A 25715-nucleotide genomic window follows, 5' to 3' on the forward strand; every position below is an offset into this window, starting at 1 on the left:
TAAGTGGTTAAGGGGTTCTTTATTTGGGAGGGGACTTAGAACTTCCTTTGGAAAGTTTTGAAATCCGTAACATTCACACACGTCATTTGGAAGTCGTCCACGTTCACAGGCACACCGCAGCTGGGGGCTCCAAGACCCTCCGAAACCCAGTCAAGGACACACGGTGGGGGGGTCCGATCCAGTCGTGTGTACACAGCTGTCCCCAAGGACTCACAGTCCTTCCAGAGAGGGGACCCCTGCGCCCGGCTCCTCTCTGCGGTGACCGGGTGATGCTGAGAAAGCGCTGTAGGGGAAGGGCCGGCACTAGAGGGCGGTGCTGAGCGGGGTCTGCAGGGAGTGGGCGTTTTCTGATGCCTAAGAAGCAAAGGTATGAAGAAAATTGCTGCTGCTTTTACACTAAGGATATTAAGGTCCCAGAGCAGCATGGAGGCCAGGGAACCACGGTATTTCAGAGCCTGTGACAAAATGATATTCGTTCTCACCAACACCTTTCCCCATGGACAATCACCTCACAATAATTCAGGGGGTCCCACCCGGGGTGAAGTGCACACTTGCTACACCTCACCTATTATCCACTCCCCAACCTCGATAAATGTGAATTCTTCATGATTCAGACTAAAATCTAGACAGACGCGAGCCTTCACCTCCTGCTTTGTTGTCCACATAAATATATAAAAAACTCCCCAAACAATTGTAATAACACTCAATACCATATGTGCTTTATTGTAGTACTGATGAGGTGTGATGAATTCTCTGAGAGGAGACCAGGTTTTTTAGGAATCATCAGAGTTTGTCAGGCAACCAAGGAGAAAGGGCATTACAGACCCAGGGTGGTCTGAGCAGACACAGTGGCAGGAAAATGCACGGGGCGGGGGGCGGACTATAGGCAGCTTGCTCTCGCTAAAGTGTGAAGGACTAAGCTGGGGACAAGCAGGAGGTGAGTTGGGAGTGGCTGTGGGGTGATGACAAGTCCCAAAACCTGGTCTGCACCCCAAGTGCCAAGGGACCTGGACTCCGTGCATTTACTAGAGGTCTGTTAAAGGGCTATAGACCGGGTGACACAGGAAGATGTGAATTTTGGAAAGTTCATGCAGACTGCAGAATAAAAGCTGGATCCGAGGGTGGAAGAATTGGAGACCAAGCGACCAGTTCAGAGGCAATTACAATAATAATGATAATAAACAAATACAGAAAAATTTAAATATAAGTCATATAAAACACAGTAGTACCATAATAATAATGATAAGGGTAGCTGCTGAGGAGGACCTGAATTAAGGCAGCAGCAGTACCATGAAACAGACAAGACTTCGACTGAGGAAAATCACACGAACTAAACGTTAGGAGTTACGTTATATTTGGGTGGGAAGGTGTAAGAGCCTGGGCTCACTGAAATCATTCCTGAGATACACATCTCAGCTCTCTAGGGCCAGTATCCTGTTTTTCTCCATCCTGAGGCCCCTCAGGGCGCAGCCTGGGGGCCCGGCTGCAGTGGCTGCTGTTACCGGAATGGCAGACAACATTTTTTTATGAGCAACATAGATCCAGGAGGATGATCGTCAGCTCTAGCTGTTGACCGGTGTGTGTTGGGAGGTGAGGGAAAGAGGCAGTGGGGAGGTGAAGGAAAGAATGTGGACCAATTGGCTGAGTCGACAGGATGGGTGTGGTGCCTTAAACTGGAAGCAGAAGTACATCACAGAGGAAGAGCTGGTTTGGGAGGAAGCTGACGAGGTCCACACTGGACAGACGGCACCCAAGATGCTCAGGGGACGCACCAGCAGCCTGGCCGGTAGCTGGGAGGGGTGGATATCCCAGTGCAGAGCTCCAGGGGGACATGGTGCCTGGACAGGCAGACTGGGAATCACCAGTGCATCCAGCGAAGGCCTGGAGAATACGGGCAGGGTGTGGGGATAGGAGAAGAGGGGGAGGGGGGAGGGAGGGGGAGGATGACACCCCGAGGGGTCGGACACGCAAAGGCAGGCAGGGGAAGGAATTCAGAGGAGGAGATAAAGAGATGTGGGTAGAACTAGATCAGCAGGATGCCCTGGAAGGCAAGGAAGACAGCAGGTGTCGGCACAGTCAATGACACAGGCGCAGGCAGAGCTCAGGATACGGGCATCACACCGAAAACAAGAGGACGGAGCACAGTTCACGGACGGAGCGGTAATAGCCACCCCTCCCACTTCTGCTCCGGAAACGCTGGCAGCCAGCCTCAGACGCCCTGGCAAGAGGGTGGAGATTCTGATCCAGGAAAAGCAACCATCCCGAGGAAAGCACTGACGTCTGACAGGCCTGCAGTGAGGCCGCGGGACCCCTGGAGTTAGACCGCAGGACCCCAGCCGCACCCACACACAGAGCTTCCAATGGCCTTTGAGTGCTTCGGATTCCTTTGTATGCATGGATTGAGGGACCGCCAGATATTTGAGGAAAACATCTAACTTGAAGGGAACTAAAACATTCAAAAGTAATCTGGGGTAAGCACAAAATGCAAGGAACGGAACAAAACTTCAGAAACAGATTGAGGAGATACCGTGTCCGTGAAATGGGAGAGAATGCTGTAGAAAAAAGGAAAGGAGCATTCGGAAAATAAAAAGAGCTCTCGGAAATTAGCAATACGATAGCAACAATAAAGCATTCAGTAGACGGGCTGGGTGGGAAAGTGGAAGAAACCTTCTGGAAAGTAGAAAAAGAAATTGATCAGGAAGGATAAGAAAATTAAAGGCCCATCCAGGGGGCCCAGTATTTTACTACTTGGAGCTGTGGAGGGTCAGACAGCCTAGGAGACAGTCACCAGAGATGCTGAGCCCACACCTCTCGGAACTGAAGCGATGAGCCCAGCTCCATGAGGACCAGAAACCCGAGGACCAGGAGACCAGCCTCCGGAGAGAAAAGTGGTCACACACAAAAGCCTGAACACTTGGGCAGCTACAGGCCTCTCAGTAGCAATACCAGAAACCAGAATACAATAGAAAATGCCTCCAAAATCCTACGGGACGATGATTTCCAACTAGAATGCCTCAGATGCCCAGCCAAACCATCAACTGACCGGGACGGTGGAGGAAAGATGTTTTTAAATATGCCAAGCTTCAGAGTTCTCGTGTCTCTTTTCTCAACAAGCTGCTGGAGGGGCTTCTCTGGTGGCACAGTGATTGAGAGTCCGCCTGCCGAGGCAGGGGACGCGGGTTCGTGCCCCGGGCCGGGAGGATCCCACGTCGCGGAGCGGCTGGGCCCGTGAGCCATGGCCGCTGAGCCTGGGCGTCCGGAGCCTGTGCTCCGCAACGGGAGAGGCCACAACAGTGAGAGGCCCGCGTACCGCAAAAAAAAAAAAAAAAAAAAAAAGAAGCTGCTGGAGGCTGGGTTTCACCAAAATGAAGGAACAACCCACAGAAGGGGAGGGCTTGGTGCCGGGAACAGGGAGGGAGTCACTAGGGCAGAGGCAAAGGGAAGTCCCAGGTGGGTGGGGAGGAAGTACCCAGTGACCAGCAGCTGCGGCCGAGGCCCAGCATAACCAGCACAGGTTAGAGCGGGGGCGGGGCGGGCGAGTCATGGAAGAAAAGAAAAGAGGGGGAGGGGAGGAGGAAGCTGTCCCAGATCCCCTGTGGGTTCCTGTGAACTGAGTTCTCTCTGCCGCCGGAGAAACGGAAGCTCATTGAGTCGTGAACACACAGACAACCAAGCAAATGCAAACAAGGCAGAACTCAGCTTCAGAGAAAATCATGGTGCTGGAAAAAGGGAATATTAATCATAATATACTATGCCGGCTCTGTTGTGAAAAGTATTTACATAGTCAAATTATATAAAGACTTTTAATTTAACCAGATAAAAACTAAACTCACTGAGAAGACGTGGGAGGGATGGATGGGTGGGAGGGGGGAGGGGGGTTACACAGCACGTGTAGGAAGGTAACCGTGGTGACTGTGGGGCTGGAGACCCAGCCCACCAGGACTGCAGGCAAAGGGTAGGCAGAGTCGTGGGGTGACCTGGGTGAGCTGTGAGCCCCCTGCCCGGGGTGGAGGCAGAGGCGTAGGGAGGGGTGCTCAGACGTTTATCTCGTGGCTCTCTGCCAGTTTCCTGGGGACCTCAATGCCTTCATTGTCACTAAAGTGTCAGTGAGCAGGTGTGGCCCTGACCATGCCCAGAGCATTAAAGTCTTAACAGGGGAGCCTGGAGGAGGGAACTTCCTGACTCTGCAGAGCTGACCCACCGACCAGGTGACCCTGGACGGGCCACTTAGGCTCCCTGAACTTCAGGCTCGTTTGTAAACCGAGACTGCAAAGCTGCCATCACGGGGGCTTCCCTGGTGGCACAGAGGTTAAGAATCCACCTGCCAGTCCAGGGGACACGGATTAGAGCCCTGGTCCGGGAAGATCCCACATGCCGCGGAGCAACTAAGCCCGTGAGCCACAACTACTGAGCTCGCGCGCCTAAAGCCCGTGCTCCACAATAAGAGAAGCCACCGCAATGAGAAGCCCGTGCACCGCAGCGAAGAGTAGCCCCCGCTCGCCACAACTAGAGAAAACCCGCGCACAGCAACAAAGACCCAACGCAGCCAAAAATAAAAATAAATTAATTTTTTTTAAAAAGCTGCCATCACGGGTTGTCGCGAGAATGAAATTAGATAACGTCCAAGGAGAGCCTTTGTGGGCATCGAGAGTTCCGAGGGTCTCATGCTGAAACCAGATGGAGTAAGCATTGCCTGGAAGCTCCAAGCCTGAGCAAAGCCGGCGGTGAGGTCCCACGTGTGCCCTTGGCAGTGGGAGGCGGGTGGTCCCACGTCTAGACAGCTGACACCCCAGGAGGCTCAGAGGTCAGGAGAAGGATCTGTGGACTCAGGCATCATGGACCAGTAATAACTACCAGAGCTACTGGCCAACTGGACACAGCCAAGCCTCAGAGCTTCAGGTACCTCCACCATCACCGAACTCTCACCTGACAAACCCTTAGCCACAGCACCTGGGACACACAGGGCTGGGTTCCTGGGGGCCTCTGGTCACAGCGTTTCACCAACCTGTCAACACATGACCTTGTTTTATGTATATTTCTGTTTAAAGACACTTTATCTAACATGTACCGAAGACTCATTAACATTGAACTCGTGGCCAACAGCCCTAGATCTTACACCTGAACGAAGCCCATCTAACGTGTTTCCTCCAAAAATCACGTCCCAGCTTCCTTGAGCTCAGGACACCAGAGACCCCTGCAGCATCAGCTTGGGGGCCATTTTAAACACTGGAATCACCAACAAAATCACAAATATGCAAAAAACGTGGCACTAGATACTTGTTTACAGTATGAGACGGAAACCAGAAGGCAGACATCGTCTTGCTCAACATCAGCTGGGAACATGTGCCGCAGGTGACATTTTCCGCCCCCCTGCACGTGAGTGACCATGAAGGCCCCGTGAGTAGTGATCAGGGATTACAAATAAATTTTAGCAAGTGGGCTAATTTGCAAATACGGATTCCACAAATAATGAGCAGTGACTGTTATTAAGCCCATTTTACAGAGCAAGAAACTGAGGCTCATCCAGGCAAACAGCTACACCTGACCCACAAGTGGCAGAGCCGGGATTCAGACCGCCCACCACTGCAGCCCCATGTGCACCAGCCCCACGATAGCTTCTCATTTACAGCTAAGGCCCCAAGGCCCAGAGAGGATGCTGAGTCACCTAAGGCCGAACAGATGTTGGGGGCAGTTCAGGCTGCACCCTGGCCCTGGACCCGGGGCGTGTCCTTCCTCACAGCTGCACCCCTTCGGCATGAAGCGCCCGACCGCCTGCGTCGTGGGTTCTCCCCTCCCAGAGGTCGGAAGATGCCCTCAGGCTGGTGTCAGCAGCACAGCTCCGGCACTGCAATGAGTGCCTGCAGATGGGGACACCAGGGGGCGCCCCCCTCACCAGCGCCGAGTGCCCCCCAGCCTGAGCAGTCCAGGAAATGGGAGGAACAATGGGGTGATTGATGCAGGCGCCCTGAAAGACAGATTGTTCAGATGAAGAGCATTCCAGGCTCCCGCCAAACGCCCAGAGTGTGTGGAATTTCAAGGAAAAGCTGAGTAAATGAAAGCCGTCTGGCTGGGACCCTGGCCCCCTCTCCGGGGTGTTGCAGGCTCAGCCTGGGCCCCAGAGGCCAAGCCTGGCCAGGTGGAGGCGGCAGGGGAAGCAGAGGGAGCCATGGGTGGGAGGAGGGCTCCCTCCCCACCCTTCAGATGGCCTCCGCCTCTGGATACACTCAGACACGCACCCAAGTCCTGTCCCCGCACCAGCGCCGGCGTGAACCCCAGGGTGGCCTTGGGTAGAGCCCTCCACCTCTCTGAACTCTGTTTTCTCATCTGTAAGGTGGGACTAAGCATCCCTCCCCTTTGTGCTCAGGGCCATTGTGTGAGGGCCAAGGAGGAAGGGCTGGACAGTTCAGCATCAGGCTGCTTTCTGGTCAAGGCAGGCCCCCTCGAGCCGCACCAGGACCCAGCCCCTGCCCCTCCGGCTCGCTGCCCAGCCCCGCCTTGCTCCCCAGACCTCCAGGGGACCCGGCCCAGCACCGGCCCCTGGCGTGAGCTCCCAGCCTCCTCCAGCCCAGGATCTGAACTTCCGACCACCGCCCAAGGCCAGGGAGGGGGGTAGAAGGATCTGGGCTGAGGGCGCACAAGGGTTCCTTGTCCTGCCGGGCAGCCTGGCACCGCCTGTCCTGTCCCCAGAAGGAGTCTCTCTGGGACTATTGTCTTTCTGGTGTGACTCCGGGGAGGGCAGATCAGGGCCATGGGGCCAGGCCAAGCGGTCGTGGCCTGCTCACACCGCACGCCACCCCCTGGAGCGCTGGGACCAGGTTTCATCCGTCCCACCCCAGCACGGGGCCCAGCCAGCACTTCTGTTCCTCGTGGTGGCTCCGCCCCCGGCCCCTTCCCTTCCGAAAACCTCAGCTCCCACACTGTCTTCACAGCCTCTGTTCCACCTGTGTTCCTTTGCTGCTTTATTAATTGACTTATTTACAGTTCCTACTGTGCACCCAGCAGAGTCCCAGCCCTCATTAGCCTTCAGTAAAATGTACTTATAGCCCAGCCGCCAACCTAAGTCACCCAGGCAGGGACGTCAACTCCCAACCTTTACTCTGGCCCGGCGTTCAGGGTTTGTCACTGTCCCTCCCGGCGGCCGGCTGCTCCCCGGCATCCCCTTGCGGCTCAGCCCCAGCCCGTTCTCGGCCCACAGACCCCTGTTCCGACCCAACATCAGGCAAGCGCTACGTGATTTTGAGCAAATGACCCAACGTTTCTGGAGTGTGTTTCTTTATCTGCAGAGTGAGAAGGGCTCATCTCTGCTCCAGGAGGTGGGAAGATCTAACAAGATGGTAGTGATGAGAGCCCCGTGACACTTGGTCACCAGCCACACAGCAGGGAAACCGTCACTATGGTCCACGTGCTAGCAGGCAGCCTCCCCAGCCACCTGGAGACGAGGCTGTCCTGGTGCAGCTCCTCGGAGACTAATTATAATGATCCCCGTGGTGGGCCGCGTCCCGACTTCACGAAGCATTTTCACACCCTTCAGACCATTGTAACTTTCCCAGTGGATCCAGCGACAGAGAGGTGGGGAGGGAAAATGGTCTGGGACAGCTGGAAACCTTCAGCATCACCCGGGTCATCTCTACAGGATTTACTATCTGCCAAAGATACACAAGGCCAACTCCCTCGACACACACTGGTGAGGGAGGAGATGGGTAAACAGATCTCAGCAGCCCCACTCTGGGGCCAGGACGGGCCCTTCCAGCTGGTCCACAGTCCCTCCCAGGGCCCGACAGAGTTCAGTCCTGAACAAAGGCCTTTTGGGTGCTGGTGGTGACCAAAGAGGAGGCGCATGTGCCCGGGGCACACCCTTCCTGTCAGGGTCCCCGCCAGCCGCGCCCGCGCCCTTCCTGGCTTCTGGCAGGGTGGGCAGCTTTAAGTCCCTCAGGAAACAGCGCTGGGGCCGTTTGCCAGCATCGCATGAGTGAGCAGGGACCCAGGCCCAGGGAGCCATCAGCAGGCCTGGGGAGGGTTACGTCCACAGGATGTGCCTGGGACCCAGGTGTCCGTGGGTGTGGGTGGTCTGGCGGGGGACTTAGCAGCCTCCGCCTCTGCCGGGCTACCACACCTGCCCTGGGGAGAGGTGCTGCTCTCAGGGAAAGGAAAAGAAGAGGCCGGCTCTGCGGCCAGGCCTCCCACGCAGGTGCCAGGGGAGGTGGGGGGCAGCCAGCAGGGAGATGCCAGGACGGGAAGGCAGGGCTGGCTCTGTCTGTCCCGACCTCCCTTCATGTGAGGACAGCCGTTGGCAGCAGGGAAGTTGGTCTGGAAGTTCAGACTCCGGGCCTCCCTTGCTGGGTGAGGATACGATGCTAAGGATATGAGACCATGCTCTGTGCCTCAGTTTCTTCCCTCCTGGGCACACCCTCCAGGGTGTGTCTCACAGACAGCAATCAAGTTGTCGGCCAGGAGGGGGTCTCATCTCAAGGTCTGACCAGGAGGGACCTGCTTCCAAACTCACATGGTTGTTGCTGGGACCCAGGTCCCTGTGGGCCATTGGTCAAAGGCCACTCTCGGGCTTCCCTGGTGGCGCAGTGGTTGGGAGTCTGCCTGCCGATGCAGGGGACACGGGTTCATGCCCCGGTCCGGGAAGATCTCACGTGCCGCGGAGCAGCTGGGCCCGTGAGCCATGGCCGCTGAGCCTGTGCGTCCGGAGCCTGTGCTCCGCAACGGGAGAGGCCACAACAGTGAGAGGCCCGCGTACCGCCAAAAAAAAAAAAAAAGGCCACTCTCAGTCCTGCCACGTGGGCCCGTCCAACACGGACGTTTCCTTCATCGAAAGGAGGCAGGGAGAGCACCGCAATGAGCGGGACGAGCGTCAGGATCTTCCGTGGCCCTAATTGCAGACGTGACAACCCATCCACTCACCAGGCCAGTCGCTCTCGAGGGGCGGGGTCCACACAAGTCCTGCAGGGGGCGGAGACAATGGGGGCTGCTTAGGGTCTGCCTGCCACTGGGACTCCCAAACTGGGTCTCAGAGGAGCAGCGGGGACCAGCGAGGTCAGCGGGAGCGCGGGGCTCAAGAAGAATGTGGCGGTCGACTGAGAAACCAGAGCAGAAGGGCTGCCAGGCAGAGAGCAGACCTCAGGGAACCCACGTCCGGCCCGAGTGCGGCCCAGGAGTTTACGTTTTACTATGTGCCCACTTGTGTGTCCTGACCTTATTTATTCGCACAGTGTCCCTGGAGAAAGAGAGGATTATTGCTCTGTCTACATCTGTGAAAACCGGCCCCAGGCAGTAAGAGTGTGGCCGAGGACACCTGCCCACGTGGGCCCCCTTCTGCAGGGAGTATTTGATAAAGATGGAATCTGGCAAAGAAAAGCACAAGGCAAGCGCCAGTCTGAGGAAGACACAGGAAATGGAGGAATGAGGTCGCCCTTGCAGCCAGGACCCTGACCTCTGAGGCTAAGTGAACGCATAGGAGCTCGCCGTGTGTGAGAGTGTGTGTGTGTGTGTGTGTGTGTGTGTAAGACACCACTCAGCAGACTCCACTCACTGGATCTCCACCAGACGCCTGGGCCCCAAGCCCCGAGGCCCGCACAGCAGCCCTGCGTTTCCTGCACCCCAAGCGCTTACTCTCCCCCAACCCAAGACCCACCACGTCATCTATCAGGAAATCGTCCAGCATCACGGGCTGTTGTGGTAAGATCACATCTGAAGGTTCCTGAGACTCAGAGGCCTGGGTGGAAACACAGGGTGAGGACAAGGATTAGAGGATGGGGGAGGGCTCCTCAGAGACCTTGCTGGGAGGGGGCTTGCTGGAGAAACAGACCATTGTGGCTGGACCCACGGGAGGGGGGAATGCATGTTGTCACTCGCGGTTTGGAAGTGGGGAAAGCATGGTGTCTGACGTCTCCCTTTGCACAAATAGCTGAAAGCTCCAAACGGCTGCCCCGAACACCCCAGTCAAGTATAACTAATTGCTGCTGTTCGAACCGCTTTCTGAGCTCCGTTTGTCCTTTTATCCATCTTGTTAGCGCGGAGGCCCACCTCCCTCGCCACAGGGCACCAGCCAAGGCTCCCAGGGCTGGCCTGGGTCCCATTCTGCCCTCTCCTGTGGGCTTGGTGGGTGACAGGCTCTGGGAACTCAGGCGTGGTGGGTAAGTTCCTGTGCCCGTGGTGTCCCCGGGCAGGGGGACAGGCGTGCATGTGCACGTGTGTGTGTGCGTGTGCGTGCGTGTGTGCGTGTGTGTGCAGGGCTCTGGGCCACTGGAGCGCAGCCCGGTGGGGATCGTGGCGGCGCAGCTCAGTCTAATGACGAGGAATCTTGACGGATCCTGACCTGCTCTCTCTCTCCAGACTCCTGTTAACCAAGGGGGCCCCGGGGGCAGTGGGAAGAGCCTGGGTCCCCCCACCCTGGGCCCCTGCTTCCACTCTTCCTGGTGGCACTTCCTCGTCTGGACAGGAGGTAAGTCTGGCAGAGTCTGTGTGTAATTTAGGCCGCACCCCGAGGGCTCAATGTTGGTCCTGAGTACATTAATTACACGCGGCTTGCCCCCAGATGGGGATCAGGCGGGCAAGGTCGCGGGGAGGATCTCTACGCGGCTGTGCTCACAGATGGCCATGTGTACCACCTGTGTGCTGTGTCCTTTACAGGCACTCTCTCCACCACATCTCACAGTGATCCAGGAAGTAGACCATCATCGTCTCCGTTTTAATGGGAGCCAAGTAGCGTAGCCAGAAAGACACGGCAGGATTCCCACTCGCATCTGTGATTAGCGCTTTGGTGGTCAGCGGCCACCTGCACACCTGCACGTAGGTGACCTAAGTCACTGCCCACACGGGCATTTCCTAAACGGCTGCTGTCTCACCACCGTCTCCCTGACCCCCCCAGTCCCCCCACGGCTCCCCACACCCATCTCCCTGCCCCCAGGTCTCCCTCCTCTGCGACCACCAGCCCTTCTGAAGCAGCTCACCGGCACCCACCCTGTTCTTCAGCGGGTCCAGCCGTGCCGCTCTAAGAACTCTCCTAAAGAATCTGCATGGGGCTTCCCTGGTGGCGCAGTGGTTGAGAGTCCGCCTGCTGATGCAGGGGACACGGGTTCGTGCCCCGGTCCGGGAAGGTCCCACGTGCCGCGGAGCGGCTGGGCCCGTGAGCCATGGCCGCTGAGCCTGCGCGTCCGGAGCCTGTGCTCCGCAACGGGAGAGGCCACAACAGTGAGAGGCCCGTGTACCAAAAACAAACAAACAAACAAAATCAAGATATAATACACATAGTGACCCATGTGTGAAAAATAATTACGTATTACAAATCATATATAATTATATATTACATATATATTTGCATAGGAGTAAATGTAGAAGGAAATATACCAAAATGCTAGCAAAGATTATCTCAAAGATGGGAACACAGAGATGATATTTGTTTCCCTCTTTATAATTTTCTGTCCTTTCACATTTTTCTTCAATGTAATAAAATAAAGGTGTGTGTGTATAAGAACAGCGGCTTTGAGATGGGCTCCCCCCTGCCTGGAGAGAGAAGCGGAGATCACGGCGGGGGGCTCCAAGTCAGCCACCTCCTCTGTGCTCACCTGTTGTGCTCCCAGGCTCTGTGCCACCTCACCTTTTCCAGCCCTGGCAACTTGGCCCAGGCCAGGTCTTCCCCCTGTGCATTCTCCGCCCCCTGAGAGTCAGACCCCTAACCCCCTTGGAAGGACCACCGGGAACGTTCCCTGCATCCCACCCCACCCCCAGAGCTCTGCCCCCGCCACACAGCCCTCCTCGCCGTTCAGTCCGCCTGCTCTGGCTCCAGTACCTGGCAGGTGGCGCAGTCGCGGCACTGGTGCGGCAGGTGTGGAGCTGATTGGAGAGCCCGGAGGACACTTGGTTCTCCTTCCTCCCTGCAGCCGGGACCTGACCGTCCTCTGAGGACGGCAGGAAAGTCTGTTGGCGCCAGCGTAGGGGTCAGAGGAGCCCATGGGCCATCGCACAGTAGCTCACAGCCCGGGACTCTGCATGGTTCCTTCTCAGGGCCGAGGGCTGTGGGCGGAGCTGACTGCTGAGATGGGGAGGGTGGGAGAGGCCAGGCTTCCTGACCCTGGGCAGGGCTGGGAGCGGGGTGACCAACGGTCCCAGAGTGCCCAGGAGTGAGGGGCTTCTGGGGACACAGAGCTTTCAGTGCTAAAACCAGGAGAGTCCCAGGCAAGCCGGGATGGTCGGTCACCCCAGCAGGGGGCTGAGCCCTACCTGTGGGGCTCTGGGACCAGGGTGCTGCCATATGGGGTCACATCTGCTGAGCCCAGAGCCCTTGTCCCTGCAGGATGGGGTCCCTGTACCCAGGTGATGAGACAAACAGCATTTGGGCCAACACAGGACCGGCACTGTCCCCAGCGTTCTCATGCCCCTCCCCCGACCCGGGGTCCCTCCGTTGTTCCAGGGGATCCTGCCCCAACCTTGATCCTGTGGGCACCCACAGATCCTCCCAACCCGGGGACACCTCGCTGTGTCTCCTCCCGTCTCAAGGCCTGGCTGCAGTCACCCCTCCACCCCTGCAGCCTCCTCCACCTGACTCTGTGGAGGGTCCCTTCTGGCCCTCACGCGGCCCCCAGGCCTCAGTGCCCGCCTGTGAGCTCCCTTCTCCCAGGAAATCGCGGGCAAACTCACCCTGTCACTCACCCGCTCATCCTGTGAGAAGTACTCGCCTGGTGTGGATTCAGACAATACACCTAGAGGCCCACTGCCCAGTCGAATCCTGGCCCCTCTGCCAGTTGGCCGCTGTGTGACTCCTAACAAGTCACATAATCTCTCTGGGCCTCAGTTTCTGAATGTAAGACCTAATCCACAACCTCAGCGGCTGGACGTTCCATGACCCCCAGTGCCCACGGAGCAAGCTCGGTTACCGTTTGCCATCGTGAGGATGAATCGCCTGCCTTGTCCCAGGGACTCGGGGGCAGCAGGAACATACAAGTGACGGGAGTGACCGGCTGTCGCCGGGCAGTGTGGTGACGGGAGAGCCGTGGCTGAGGAGCAGGGAGCAGCAGTTCCTTGGCCTGGACTGAGCGGGGAGGCTCCCCATGGCGGGGGGCGGGGGGTGAGCAAAGGCCCCCAGCCAGTTCTGGGACCTGGCGCTTCCCATGCAGGGGTCCCGGCTGGGGACTGTGGGGACGGACACTGGAAAGAGCCCTGACCTCGGAGGGCACACTTCCTGGGAGCTGGGACTTCCTCCCTGTGCGCCGGGGAAACCTCGGGAGGTTTTAATCCGGAGGATGAACTGCGTCCTGGGCGGGCGGGACACTCAGGTGGCTGGGAGGAGGTCAGCTGGGGCTCACGTACAGCCTCCTGGCAGCTCTGCGCACAGCGAATCAATCTTGCCGGGGTCCCTGCACCCGGGCCTGGTGGGGCGGCCGCCAAGGTGCCTCTACACCCCAGCTTCCGGGAAAGGCCAGCCTCCAGGGTCACAGGCGCGATGCCCACTCCCTCCTGCTGTAGACCCTCTGCTTCCGGCAGCTCTTTGCACTCGTCCCCATTCCCTGCAACAGGCTGGCTCTTGCCAAAGCCTCAGCTCTCAGCCCAGCTCACCTGACTAGAGCCAACCGGGCCCTTCTCCCCCGCCTCCCCACCCAGCCTCAGTGGATTCCCAGCTGCCGCCAGGCTGGGACTTGCCCCATCTCATTTTCCCATTGATGACTCAGAGATCAGGCAGGGGTGAGCCGTGGCTGCCGAGGCAAATGGAAAGATGGTGGCGACTGCCCCGCCCTGGCCTTACGGCGTCCTCGGGGCCCCAAATGAGCGAAGTTTTTCCATCTCGTGCATGTCTGCTGGCACTGTTGGGGCCCCTGTGCCCCCAGAAGACCTTGACCTTGCTCTGTGGTCCAGCCGAGCACTCCTGGGGTGAGGGCCCGTGCTCCTTGTCCCAAACTCAGTTGCCAGAGTGACGAAGACACCCCTGATCCCAGGAAGCAGAGAGACACCCCAGAGAGGTCACATATCTTTTAAAAAATGAAACTCACTGTGCAAGCCCCGATCCCCGTGCTGTGAGTTCTTGGCGCCTCCAAGCAGCTACGGGGCTCGAGTGATCGTCCCCATCCCAACACCCGCCACCGGCACTAGTGTCTGCTGAGAGTCTGTTTGAGGGTCTGTGCTGGGGTCCTGCAGCAGCACCCCCCTTACAGGGGCTGGGACCTCCTAGCAAGGGGAACAGCCGAAGCTGGGTTTGGATAGGAACCAAAGCATACTTAGAACCAACAGGGCTGGCTGTTCCCCAAAATCAGGGAGGGCCAGGAGTTGGGAGCCCACTCTCCCCCTGTACTGCGTGTGCCCCCGCAGACATCCCACACTGGCTGTGCCCCCTGCTGTCCTGAGCTGCCAAGCTCCGGAACCACCCCTGCGAGCTCCGCTGAGGACCGGACCGTGCCGGGCAGAAGGACACCGCCTGGGCTGCTCACACCCCTCTACTGGCACAGCAGGCACTTCCTCGCCCTGGGCTCTGGGCTCGGATCAGGTGTTTCTTCATCTCCACGCCCCAGCACCCAGTGCAGCCCCTGGCTGCCAGACGCACTGGCATGTCTGCTGGATGAGTGTGTCCTGCACCCCGGTTCCACCTGCGCACAAACACGTTCCCATGTCTGAGTGTCTGGACGCCTCCCTGAATCCTCACCATCACCATCACCATCAAAGTCACCTTTGGGCTCGGTGGAAAGAGCAAGGATTGTTTTATTTATTTGTTTGTTTGTTTATTTATGATTCTAGTTTAGAGGCTGCTGTTTTAGAGCAGGATGGAGAAGCTAAGCCTTTCATGTAGCTTGAATCAAGGAAACAGTGGCAGACACCATGCTCTCCCCACACATATAAACAAGAGCTGCCAACCTCCCCACCTTCCTCCCAAAGCTCATGGCAGACATCACCAATTGATCACAGCACACTAGCTGGCACAGACGGTGATGCTTATTTGCCATCGTGGGCTGGGTATGCAGCCTAAGGAGATCGTAAATGAGATATCTGTAAAAATTCCTTGGTAGCTTGTAAGTTCTCATTTGATTGTAAGATGTAGTTCACATATCAGATAAGCAAGAAGCCGCACAGGACTCTGAGGGACGGGGACAAAGGACAGAGATCGTGATCGGACAGGAGGAGGAATCTGATGGGGACCAAACAGGGTGGAAGCACTGAGGGAGCCCGACTTGCTGCAGGGGACATTCAAGCAGCCACCGCTTGGCAACAGGGGAGGCCGGACGTGGGTTACCCCATCAGCAGTTTCTGTGTAACTCAGGACAGCTGTGTCTCTGTACCTCGGTTTCCCCACTGCTCAAAGTATTCCTTTTCAACCATCCCGTAGAGAAGACTTAACGGTGTTAACGTACAAGGCCCAAGTGTGTAAATGACAGAGACAGGCCCTACCCAGAATGCAGAGCCGCGCCCCCAGGAGAGCAGGCAGAGGGGCATCTCTCGAGACCGAGTGGGCCCGTGCAGGCCTCATGGTCCCTCCCCTAGGACCTCTGAGTCCATGTCCCCTGGGTTGCAGGGTCTCTCCCTCCCCAGGCTGGAGATTTCAGGATGGGGTGTGGACTGGGAAAGTGGGGTGAGGACACAGATGCTCCAAGCACCAGGTCTTAGCGGCGGGCAAAGAATTCCACTCAGCAAGCAAACAGTGTGGTCACTGCCCTTTGCAGGGCATCTGCATTTGTGGACGGGTGTGAAATGGTAATGGCTGACCCCCTCACCACCCCGCCACCTCCAGGCCTAGTACCGCAGTGGGGGAAGAGGGGCAGGAGGGGGGAAGAACTGTGCAAAGAGAGGCCTGGATGGGTGGGGGTCCCAGAAGGACCCAAGCAGCAGATGACCCCCAGGTGTGGGCCTCAGACCCATCAGCTACCCCCGCCAAAGTAAATCCAGAGGCGAGCCCAGGTGGTTCCTCTTCTGAGCGCCAGCCTGGCCTCCCGAGTCCTGGGGCGCTGGCTCAGCGCCCCCGGGGGACTGCCTTCCTCCAGGCATGGCACCAAGCCAGGGGGCTGATTAGCAGTCTGCAGAAGAGACGCAGGGCCGTGGCGGGAGGGGGCTTGGATGCCAGCTCTCCATCACGATCTCGGAGGCCAGGCCGGTGGCCGGAAGGTCCTGAGCGAGAGTCTGAGTACCTGGGGGCTGGATCTTCATCCTCAGCCCCTTGGGGCCTTTGACCTGCTCCCCGGCCCCGGCCGCCCCTTACGCTCCAACGCCTCCTCCACGCGTCCACGGCCTCTACCTCACCAAATGGAGCACAGTCACGCCCCGCGAGCCAAAGGGGGCATGGAAGCTGGCGAGAAAGAACAGCAGTCAGGGCAGGGCAGACACTGGGGCGGTGAGTATCCACAGTAGCTGTTTGTACCAGAGCTTCCCAACCTGCTCCAACATTTCAGGAGAAACCAGCATTTGTACAACACCCTGTGATCACTGCAGGAAGCTGTTCCTCCCGGCCTCTGAGGCCTGGGGGATCAAAGAGGATCAGCTCTAAGGACAGCAGGTCTGCCTCCTGCCTGGCCCCTCAGTGACCCCTCACTGCCCCACGAGAGGCAGTTAACAGGAGGGCCGGGGGTGTGCAGCACCGACCACCAGGCTCAATGGACCCTGCTTGGTGAAGTGAGAAGCTGCAGGACAGGGAGAGTCAGGAGGGTGGTGGTACTGGGGCGAGGGGGATACAGGTTTCCACGGGAGAAATGACAACTAGATCCTTCCTCAACCTGCGCCCGGTTCCCCCGGGAGGGAGCGGCATCTGGGGAAGAGGGCGCAGTGCCAGGAGCCACGGTTTCTAGGTTCTATTCCTGGGCCCTCCCCTGGGCCTTGCTGACCACAAACCCGCCCCCACCCCCTCCTCCAGCTTCCCTTCTCGGCCCAGCCAGCATGGCGGGCACTCTGGGGCAGGTGGACAGGCCCACCCTCCTTGGCATCAATGGCCTGGTCTGCGCATCTCCTGGTTTCCCCACATTTCAGCCCTAGGACCCAGAACCCACCACTGAGAACAGGGAGTGGAGCTCCCAGGCACATCCCAGCTCCCACCAAGGTCCCACCATGGGAACTATGACTCCTTGGTTCTGGTCCCAACCCTGAGAACCCTGCCACTGAGGGAGGCTGTCTTCCTGCCTCAATCCCACAGTCAGGCTCCAGGACAAGCGTCATCACAGCAGAAAGGGGTGGGGGGCAAGCTCATCCCCCCTCCGCCCTCCCCAGCTCCCTGAAAGCCACAGCCCAGGAGCCCTGCCTTGGTGGGGGTAGAGGCCCAGCCGCCTGAAGGTCTGTTATGCCAGCCTCTTCCACCTGAGTCAGGGCAGAACCAACCTGGGGAGGGTGGTGCTTATCCTGCCCATCTTCCTCTCAGGCACTGCGGGCACATTCAGGACCCCTGCCCGGCGCCCCAGGGGGAAGGCCGGCTCTTGGCCCCAGGCCCAGGCACCCAGGGTCGACTCCTGGGCTTTCCCTCCCCACTGGCCCTAGGACGGCCAGCTTTGAGGAGGCATGCTGGAGTGGGGGTGGGCGGGAGGGCATTTCATCCGCAGGGGAAAGAGGAGACGGGAGGGCAAGAGGGAAGGAGGGCTCAGACCCCAAGAACTCACCTGACACGACCCACGACACCGCGTCCATGGCCGCGGGAAGCGAAGACGTTAGCCTGCGGTCTAGGACACGAGGGTCCCGGTCCCGAGGCTCTGCCGGGCGCGCACGGTCTGGATGGCCTGCTGGTTCTTGAACTTGACCAGGCCCAGGGTGATCTGCGCGTTCCAGCCGGGGTCCTCGGGCGGGCAGCGGAAGTCGATCTCGCCGCCGCCCTCGGTCACCAGCGTGAAGTAGATGTGGCGCCCGGTGCTCTCCACGCACTCCACGGCTTTGATGCGGGCGAAGCTGAGCTCCTTGGGCCGGCCGCCCGCGCCCTTGGCCTCGAAGAGCTGCAGCCCGCGCTCGGTGAGCACGCAGCGCTTGCGCTTCCACTGCTGCAGCAGCCCGCCGCTGCGCTTCTCCAACACGCCCTCCCGGAGCACGGCCGCCGTCATGGGAGCGCGCGGGGCCGGGGCCGCGGCGCGCCCCGCCGGGTCTCCCTGCGGCCCGGCCGGCGCGCCCGGTGCCTCCCGCGCCGGGCTTCGGCCCCCGCCGCTGCTCCGCGCCCTCCCGCCCGCTCTCGGCCGTTCGCCCGCTCGCTCCCCGGGCCGTCTGCGCGTCGGGCGGCAGCTCGCGGGATGTGCCCTCACATGTCCCGCGCCCGCCTCCCGCCTCCTGCGCGGAGCATTCCTGCCCGGCCGGCCCTCCCCTCTCCTCCCCTCCCCTTCGCTCCTCTCCCCTGCGCGCCCGGGGGCGGGGCGCCTTCAGGCCTCCTGTCTGCCGTTTCTGGGGACCACAGCTCCTCCAGGCCTTGGACTCAGGGGGGGATAGTGAGGGGGAGGAGGAGGGGGCGTCTTCCAGACGTGAGGGGGTCGCTGCTTGGGGGGGAGGGGGGTTGCTCCGTGGTCGCGCACTGGCACCGGTTGGGACTCGCACGGGATGTGGGTTGCCAGACAGCTGCTGGAGCTTCCCAGGCCGCGGCAGTCCTGGCCCCCAGCCTCTGCCCCCTCTCCTAGCTTGACCAGCTCCCCCTTGGCGTTGCGCAATCAGAAAAATGAGGCCGGTCCTGGGGTTGGGGCGGGGGAAGGGGGGGATCAAGCCTAAGTTGGGTTCCTCCCCCATCTGCAGATTTTTCGGTTTGGGCCCCAGACAGGCTGCCCACAGCTGTCTCTGCTTGGACGACCCACTGTCCTGCGCCTGCCCCCATCCAGTGCGGCTGAGGAAAGCAGAACCTTGAGGTGCCTCGGCCTCCCCTCCCCGCGGTGGAGGAGGAGGGGCCCGCCCCCCACGGATCACCTGGCAATGGCACTGCCTGCATCCTGGGCACACACTGGAGGGGCCTGCAGTTCAGCCCACCTAGACCGTGCCTGGTGGAGTCAGCCCCAGGCCAAGCGCGACCGGGCCTGTTGCTTCCCCTCCGTAGATTCAGTCAACCTCCCTCCATCCTGCGCCTCCACAAGAAGGGACTTTTCCCCGGATGCTGAGCTGAAGACGGAAGGAGGGGGCGGGATGAAGGCTCCCCCCCCTTTTCTGCCTGGAGAGTATGGTGTAAAGATACCAGCTCTGTAGAGTTGGGTTCCAACCTCAACCCTTCCGCCTTGGTGGCTGTGTCCCGCCCACCTCAGGCAACTTCATCATCCTTCAGTTTCCTCATCTGTCAAATGGGAGGATTAATTGATTCTTATCTCACGAGCTCTAGTGAATAAGTTAGATTACATTTGTGAAAAGCCCAGGACAGAGCCTGGTAACTCTCAGAGTCTCAGGAAATGTTATTCCAGGGAATTCCCTGCTGGTCCAGTGGTTAGGGCTCCGAGCTTTCACTGCTGAGGGCTCCAGTCCGGGAACTAAGATTCCGCAAGCCATGAGGCACAGCCAAAAAAATAAATAAATAATTGAAAAAAAGAATTATTCCACCCCTTCCCCCAGTTTTACTGACTTTAGAGGACGATGAGGACCCCGGCCCGGCACTGGGAGACGGCTCCCTGGGTCCTAATGCTGCCCCATCTTGGTCAGCTCCTCCAGGACTTCCCATTTCTTAGGGACCAATATACATGTTAGTAATAGTTTATTATGGGAATAATGATTTATTCCCATAATAATGATAGTAATAAGGCCTCTTTGTACCCACACCCTGTGTTTCCACCCTCCTGCCCACTGATGTGGAGCCTAAGGGGCACAGAGAGGGTCCAGTGTGGAGGGGAGGGCGCCCTCCCCGGCAGCACCCAAGTCAGGAGCTCTCATCTTCCCACCCACAGCTCTGCAGCCCGTGTGCTGCAGGAGACACACGCGTACACATGCACGCACGCACACGTGGGCCAGCTAACCCTCCTAACTCCCAGAAGGCCCCTCCACGGGAGGGAGTGGTCAGGCCATGAGAGAAGAGAGGCAACCAGATAGACAGCTCCAGAGGGCGGCCGTGGAGGGAACTCAAGGGGCCCGCAGCCCTGCCTTAGGGACCCCCAAGGTCTCAGCCTGCCCGCCAACCATGCCCTCCTGTGGCCCTCTCTCCAGCCTCCAACACCCACGCCCCCTACTCCATCCCTCCATAGGCATCTCCTGAGTGCACCAACCCAGCACAGTCCTGCATGATCCAGAATCCTACTGAGGAAACAGGGCTCCAGACCAGCTCTGTTCCTGACTGTTTTATCGCTGTCGTTTCCTCCTCCTCCGGGCCTGGCACACATTGGTGCTCTCTTTAGACCCAGGTGAATTCACAAACGTATAGGCTTGGAAAGTTTACAGAGCGCTCTCACGTGTTTTTGAGTCTCGTGGCAGATGAGATCAGAGAGGCCGAGCAACCTAGATGAGGTCACACAGCTTTGTAAATGGCAAAGCTAGGATGAGATTGTGTGGTGGCTGAGAGGACCCAGGATCTTTTGCTGACATCACGCCACCTCTCTGTAAGCATCTGGGTACACAGTGTTCCTTTTAGACATGAACCAGCCACCCACACTGTCCTCTTCAGCTTCCTGGCTGGAGGGGTGCCAGGCTTTTGGACATAGGAGAATGGCCGAAAAAAGACAGAAGCACTGGGTAAAGGGGAGGCCATGGGAGGAAATTCAGCAGGGCATACTCTATTGCTGGAAAGGTCGTTACCAATTAAATGTCCGGTTCCCAGCCTCACGTCTCCCCGGTGTCCTGTGTAGGTCCTTGGAACCTGGGAGTCCTGCCCCCCACCCCCACCCCCGGGGACGAGGGGAGATGGTTCATTCTAAACCTTTCCCCCAGACTGGTGTCTGCCTGGTGGCCCCATCTGGGAGAGACTCAGGCTCAAGCTGGATTACTTGAGCCTCAGAAGGATCTAGAGGGGCAGGGTGCAGGGGGCTAGTGCTGGCGCTCCCTGCCTGCCAGGGCATCTGTACCCCACCCCCAGGGAACACGGCCCCTGGGTACCAAGTCCCTGGGTACACTGCCCCCAGGAATGGAGCTCTCACTCAGCCTCTGGGGCTTGGCTGGGGCAGTGCTGAGTCCCGGAGACACTCACTCAATTCTAATGGACTTGCTGACTCCACAGGGGACTGCTAGACAGAACCGGGGCTGGCTCTTCCCTCTGCCCCCTGCACCCACCCTCCCAGGGAAGTTGGTCTGCACCGTCAGTCCGTCTGCATCCAGCTGGAATGGGCTGGACTGCAAAATGGTCCCAGGGAGCAGCGGGCTGGAGGTGCTCTGAGCCTCCCTAGTGGGGAATAAGGCGCCCGGTCCACTCCAGGTGGCTGCCTGGGACGGGGTAGAAAGGAAGATGGGAACAGGATGGGATGGACGGGGCCCAGAGAGGCTCAAAGAGTAAAATCTCTGCTGTTTTCTACAATGTTTACTTAATCTTATTATAAATTCGCTTTAGTGTTCATTCATTGTGAGGCTCAGTCCATAGGACAAGCATTGAAGATCATATTTACAAAGAGAATGTATATTAACATGGTACAAATTTAAACTGAAGGGAGGATCACCCCTGTGCTTGCAATCCTCCAGAGCCTGAGGCCCCTCGGTGATGCAGCCTGGGGGGCCTACCCCTTTCTCCCTGACCTGTACCCCACGCCTCCCCCACCCCCAGCCAGTCTCCTCGCCAGCCTGCCCACAAGGCCACGGGCTCCTCCCTGCCTGGACCGCTCCTCCCCCAGCCTCTCTAGGTTCGTTTCCTTACCTCACACAGCTCTGTCCTCAGACATCGCCTTCTCAGCGAGGTCGGCCCCACCACCCTGTTTAAATCCCCCCACACACAGTCACACTCACACACAGACACACACACACACACAGTCACAGGCACACATACGGCATCCCCTTCCCTGCTTGACTTTTCTCTATACCACGTGTCACCATCTACAAGTCTTGATATTTTCCTTAGTTATTGTATGTCTCCTCTACTAGAACGTAGGCTGTATGCCAGCAGGGAGTGTTATCTGTTTTCTTTACCCTTGTAGATCCAGCACCTAGACTGTTGCCTGGCACACAGGGGGGCCTCAGCACATAATTGTTGAGTGAGTGGATGAAATGGAAATGTAACTGAAAATAACTGGGAGGAGGAAAAGGGATCACGGCGGAGTTTCCCATTCTTTCATTGTCAGGAGTCAATAGACGCTACCTAGGGTGAATGAACTAATAAGGAGAGGTCTAGGTATATGATTTAGAATGATAATAATAACCACCAGATGGTCACAGGGGATTTTTAAGGCAGTGAGACTATTCTGTATGATACTGTAATGGTGGATACATGACATTAAATACATGTGTATTACGTATATTTTTAAAATAAAATAAAATCCCTGGGGCTAGCTAGAAAACTGGCCTGGCAATTCCCCAGGTAGGCACCGCAGGGCCTCCTGGAGTTGGGGGTGGGCACCACAGCAGAGTAGCCCCTGGGCTGGGTGTGCACCCCCTCCTACCCCTGTGGCTCGCTCGCCCATCCCCCGCCCTGGGAAACACGGGAATCCCCAGGTTCCCCCTAGACCCCTGGCAACTGGGATTGGACGGCTCCTCCAGGCTGCCTGGATTGGACTCCCTGGAAGGAAGAGGCCGTGCGGTGCAGACAGTGCTTCCAGACGGCAAGGTACAAAGAGTTCACCTGGGGAATCTTGTGAATGCGGATTCTGATTCAGTAGGTTTGGGGTGACACCTGAGATTCTGCTTTTCTAGAAGCTTCCACGGAACATACTTGGACAAGGGTCTAGAGCAACGGTTCTCAAGTGTGTCAGCAGCAGCACCTGGGAACTTGTTGGAAATGCAAGTTCCAGGCTCCACCCTGGACCTGCCAAGTCAGAAACTCTGGGTTTGAGGCCTGTGTTGTAACCAGCCTCCAGGTGATTTTTTTTTCTTTTAGAATTGTGTTGCATTCTTTTTTTTTTTTTTTTTAAATTTATTTTTGGCTGTGTTGGGTCTTCGTTTCTGTGCGAGGGTTTTCTCTAGTTGCGGCGAGCGGGAGCCACTCTTCATCGCGGTGCACGGGCCTCTCACTATCGCGGCCTCTCTTGTTGCGGAGCACAGGCTCCAGACGCGCAGGCTCAGTAGTTGTGGCTCACGGGCCCAGTTGCTCCGCGGCATGTGGGATCATCCCAGACCAGGGCTCGAACCCCTGTCCCCTGCATTGGCAGGCAGATTCTCAACCACTGCGCCACCAGGGAAGCCCCCCTCCAGGTGATTTTGATGCGCCCAAACCACCGGTGTGGAGGACGGAGCACTGAGCCGGGAGACGGGGCCTCAGCTCCATGACACCTGGGACAAGTCTGTCCCCTCTCTGACCTCAGTTTCCTGGTCCCATAAAACGAAGGCTGCCCAGCCCGTGTTAGATTTGTAAGAAAGTCTGGCCGGTTTCTGGGGGGATCGGTTGTCTCCCCTTTGGTGACAGGAGAGGAGCATCTCTTCTCCTCCCCTGTCTGCTTCGCAGTCCCAGGTCCCTGAGGTCTGGTAGCTCCCCTCACCTTGATGGGACAGGAAGGTGGGTCTGCTCGCAGCCTGCTTCCCCCGCACCACACACACGCACACACACACACCACGCGCGCACACACACACGCACACACACACACGCAACCTCAGTCCACAGTTCCTCGCCGCCCTCCTCTCCCTGAGACTTCTCCTGACCTGCCCACACCCCTTTGATGTAGAGCGCTTAGTTCTAGGGCTTTGGGGTTTCCTCGGGTCTCTGTTTTTCTAAAGGGCAACAGAGAAAAACTGGGTCAAGGTTTCAAGTCTCCAGCAATTTGGGTTTTATGGGCACCATTGCAACAGATGTCAACAGGGCACCGCCCAGGCTTGCTCCTGGGCTGGGCTGTCTCAGTGGAAATCCCCTCCCACACTCAGCCGTTAATCACTTTCCAGCCCAATAACTTTCCTGATTCACCAGGGCTCCCTGTCGTCTTGAGAGCGCCCACTGCCCACTCACTGATGCGGCTGAGTCTGGGCTTGAACGCATTTGCTCCCAGTTTGGGTCTGGCAGAGATTGGACTGTGGGTTCAGGTCGGGGCCTGCAGAATTTTCCCTTTTCCCACGTCATCCAAGCATCTGGATACCCCTGCTCTAGGAGCAAAGGGGCTTCCCTGGAACGACCCTCATCCTCAGGGACACTGGGTCAAGGGGCAAGATCATCAGAAGAAGCCTGACTGCTGCCCAGGGAACTAGAGGCCTCAGTCAACCTGAGGGCACCAGCTGGGCAAACTCGGGCACACAGAATGCGTTCTAGTTCGTGGCTTTCTTTGTCTTTTAACAATAACAAAGTGTTTGAAGTGCAAGTAATACTTGAATGCACTTTTGCTGTAAAAAATTCAAGACAAGAAAGTACCTTTTGGGCTTCCCTGGTGGCGCAGTGGTTGAGAGTCCGCCTGCCGATGCAGGGGACGCGGGTTCGTGCCCCAGTCCGGGAAGATCCCACATGCTGCGGAGTGGCTGGGCCCGTGAGCCAAGGCCGCTGAGCCTGCACATCCGGAGCCTGCGCTCTGCAGCAGGAGAGGCCGCAACGGTGAGAAGCCCGCGTACAGCAAAAAAAAAAAAAAAAAAAAAAAAGAAAGTACCTTTTTCCACTCCTTCAGTCCCGCAACCTCAGAGACACAAGTCACTTAGCTTGGCGTCTTCGCTTCCACACCTTTGCACCTAGAATGGTATCCAGCAGGCTTCTCCTTGGTCATGTGCGGGGCTTGTCCCAGCACTCATAAGTCCCCTTCCAGCTCTGACATTCCCTGCACTGGTGGGTGGCTCTTCCCTGTCCTCCTAAAGGGCAACCATTCATAGGACCTCATTAAAATCACATGGGGTAGCGGCGTGATGGAGGAAGAAGGATGGAGAGAAAGGTCACAATGGCCCCAGGACTTCCTTCTACCTGAGGGGACCGTGGTGCTGGGGTTTTCCTGCTTGCTTTTGAGTTTCAGAGCGAGGATTATGAATTTTCACTTGTATTACTTTGATAACTGAGACCTTCCTCTAAGTGCCACTGTCAAGACCAGGCAGAGAAGGCTGTGAGTTGTCCAGCCTGGGACTGGGGTCAAGGAGAAGCTAAGAGATGGCTCAAGGCGGAGGGGCTGAGGAGAGGGAGGGAAGCCCCTAGCATATTCTTGAATATGATCTTCTGGGCGATTGGTGGGAAGGAATGTCAGAGTGAGTCATACTGGGTGTGAATTGTGTTCTGGGACGAGGCAGGGTGAGCAGGGACCTCCCTCACTCCTTCTGGAGGGAGAGGCAACACTGCGTGGCCCAGGATGGAGCCCTTGAACCCTCCCGAGGGGTCAGGCTGAGGTCGCAGAGTAGAAGTGTCGAAGGCCCAGGGCCAGGGGCTTGGCCAGGAGCAGAAAATGCCCACTAAGCGCTTTATTCACCATAACCTGCTTCCGGAATTTTCACGGCCTTGGGGCAAGTCTCCCCAGGCCCATAAACGAAGAACATCAGAGCTAGGCGGGTCCCCGAGCCCGGCTGGTGTGTGTGGTCCTGGGACCAGCAGCATCAGTACCTCCCTCCCCTGGGAGCCCGAGAGAGGTGCCGAGTCTCAGGCCCCACCCAACAGCGGAACTGGAATCTGCACCTTTGCAAGATCCCCAGGAGCTTCTCAAGCCTGAGCAGCACTTCTCTGGAATTAATTGAGGCCAACATCTTCATTCACACATGAGAGTTTGACGCCCAGAGGGAGGAGGTGGGCCCAGGGTCACACAGCTGGTTCCAATCTCAGCCCCGCCCCTGGGAGTGACTTTGAGTAAGCC

At 58.0% G+C, this 25715-nt stretch overlaps 1 protein-coding gene across 1 annotated transcript; it reads right to left on the minus strand.

The window, feature by feature from the left end:
* Positions 1–15629: 15629 nt before the first annotated feature.
* Positions 15630–18220, minus strand: PHLDA3 (pleckstrin homology like domain family A member 3). The gene is made up of 2 exons (XM_082616094.1): positions 17565–18220; positions 15630–16270 (listed from the first exon to the last, which is right to left on the minus strand). The coding sequence occupies exon 1, from the start codon at positions 17994–17996 to the stop codon at positions 17625–17627; it is 372 nt and encodes a 123-aa protein (XP_082472220.1). The 5' UTR covers positions 17997–18220; the 3' UTR covers positions 15630–16270; positions 17565–17624.
* Between the last annotated feature and the right edge of the window lie 7495 nt (positions 18221–25715).

Source organism: Mesoplodon mirus, assembly GCF_964341445.2.
Source record: "Mesoplodon mirus genome assembly, chromosome: 3".
Classification (NCBI taxonomy): domain Eukaryota; kingdom Metazoa; phylum Chordata; class Mammalia; order Artiodactyla; family Ziphiidae; genus Mesoplodon; species Mesoplodon mirus.

Excerpts from the sequence above, each read along its gene's own strand:
- PHLDA3 (XM_082616094.1), bottom strand. The coding sequence starts at position 17,996 with ATGACGGCGGCCGTGCTCCGGGAGGGCGTGTTGGAGAAGCGCAGCGGC.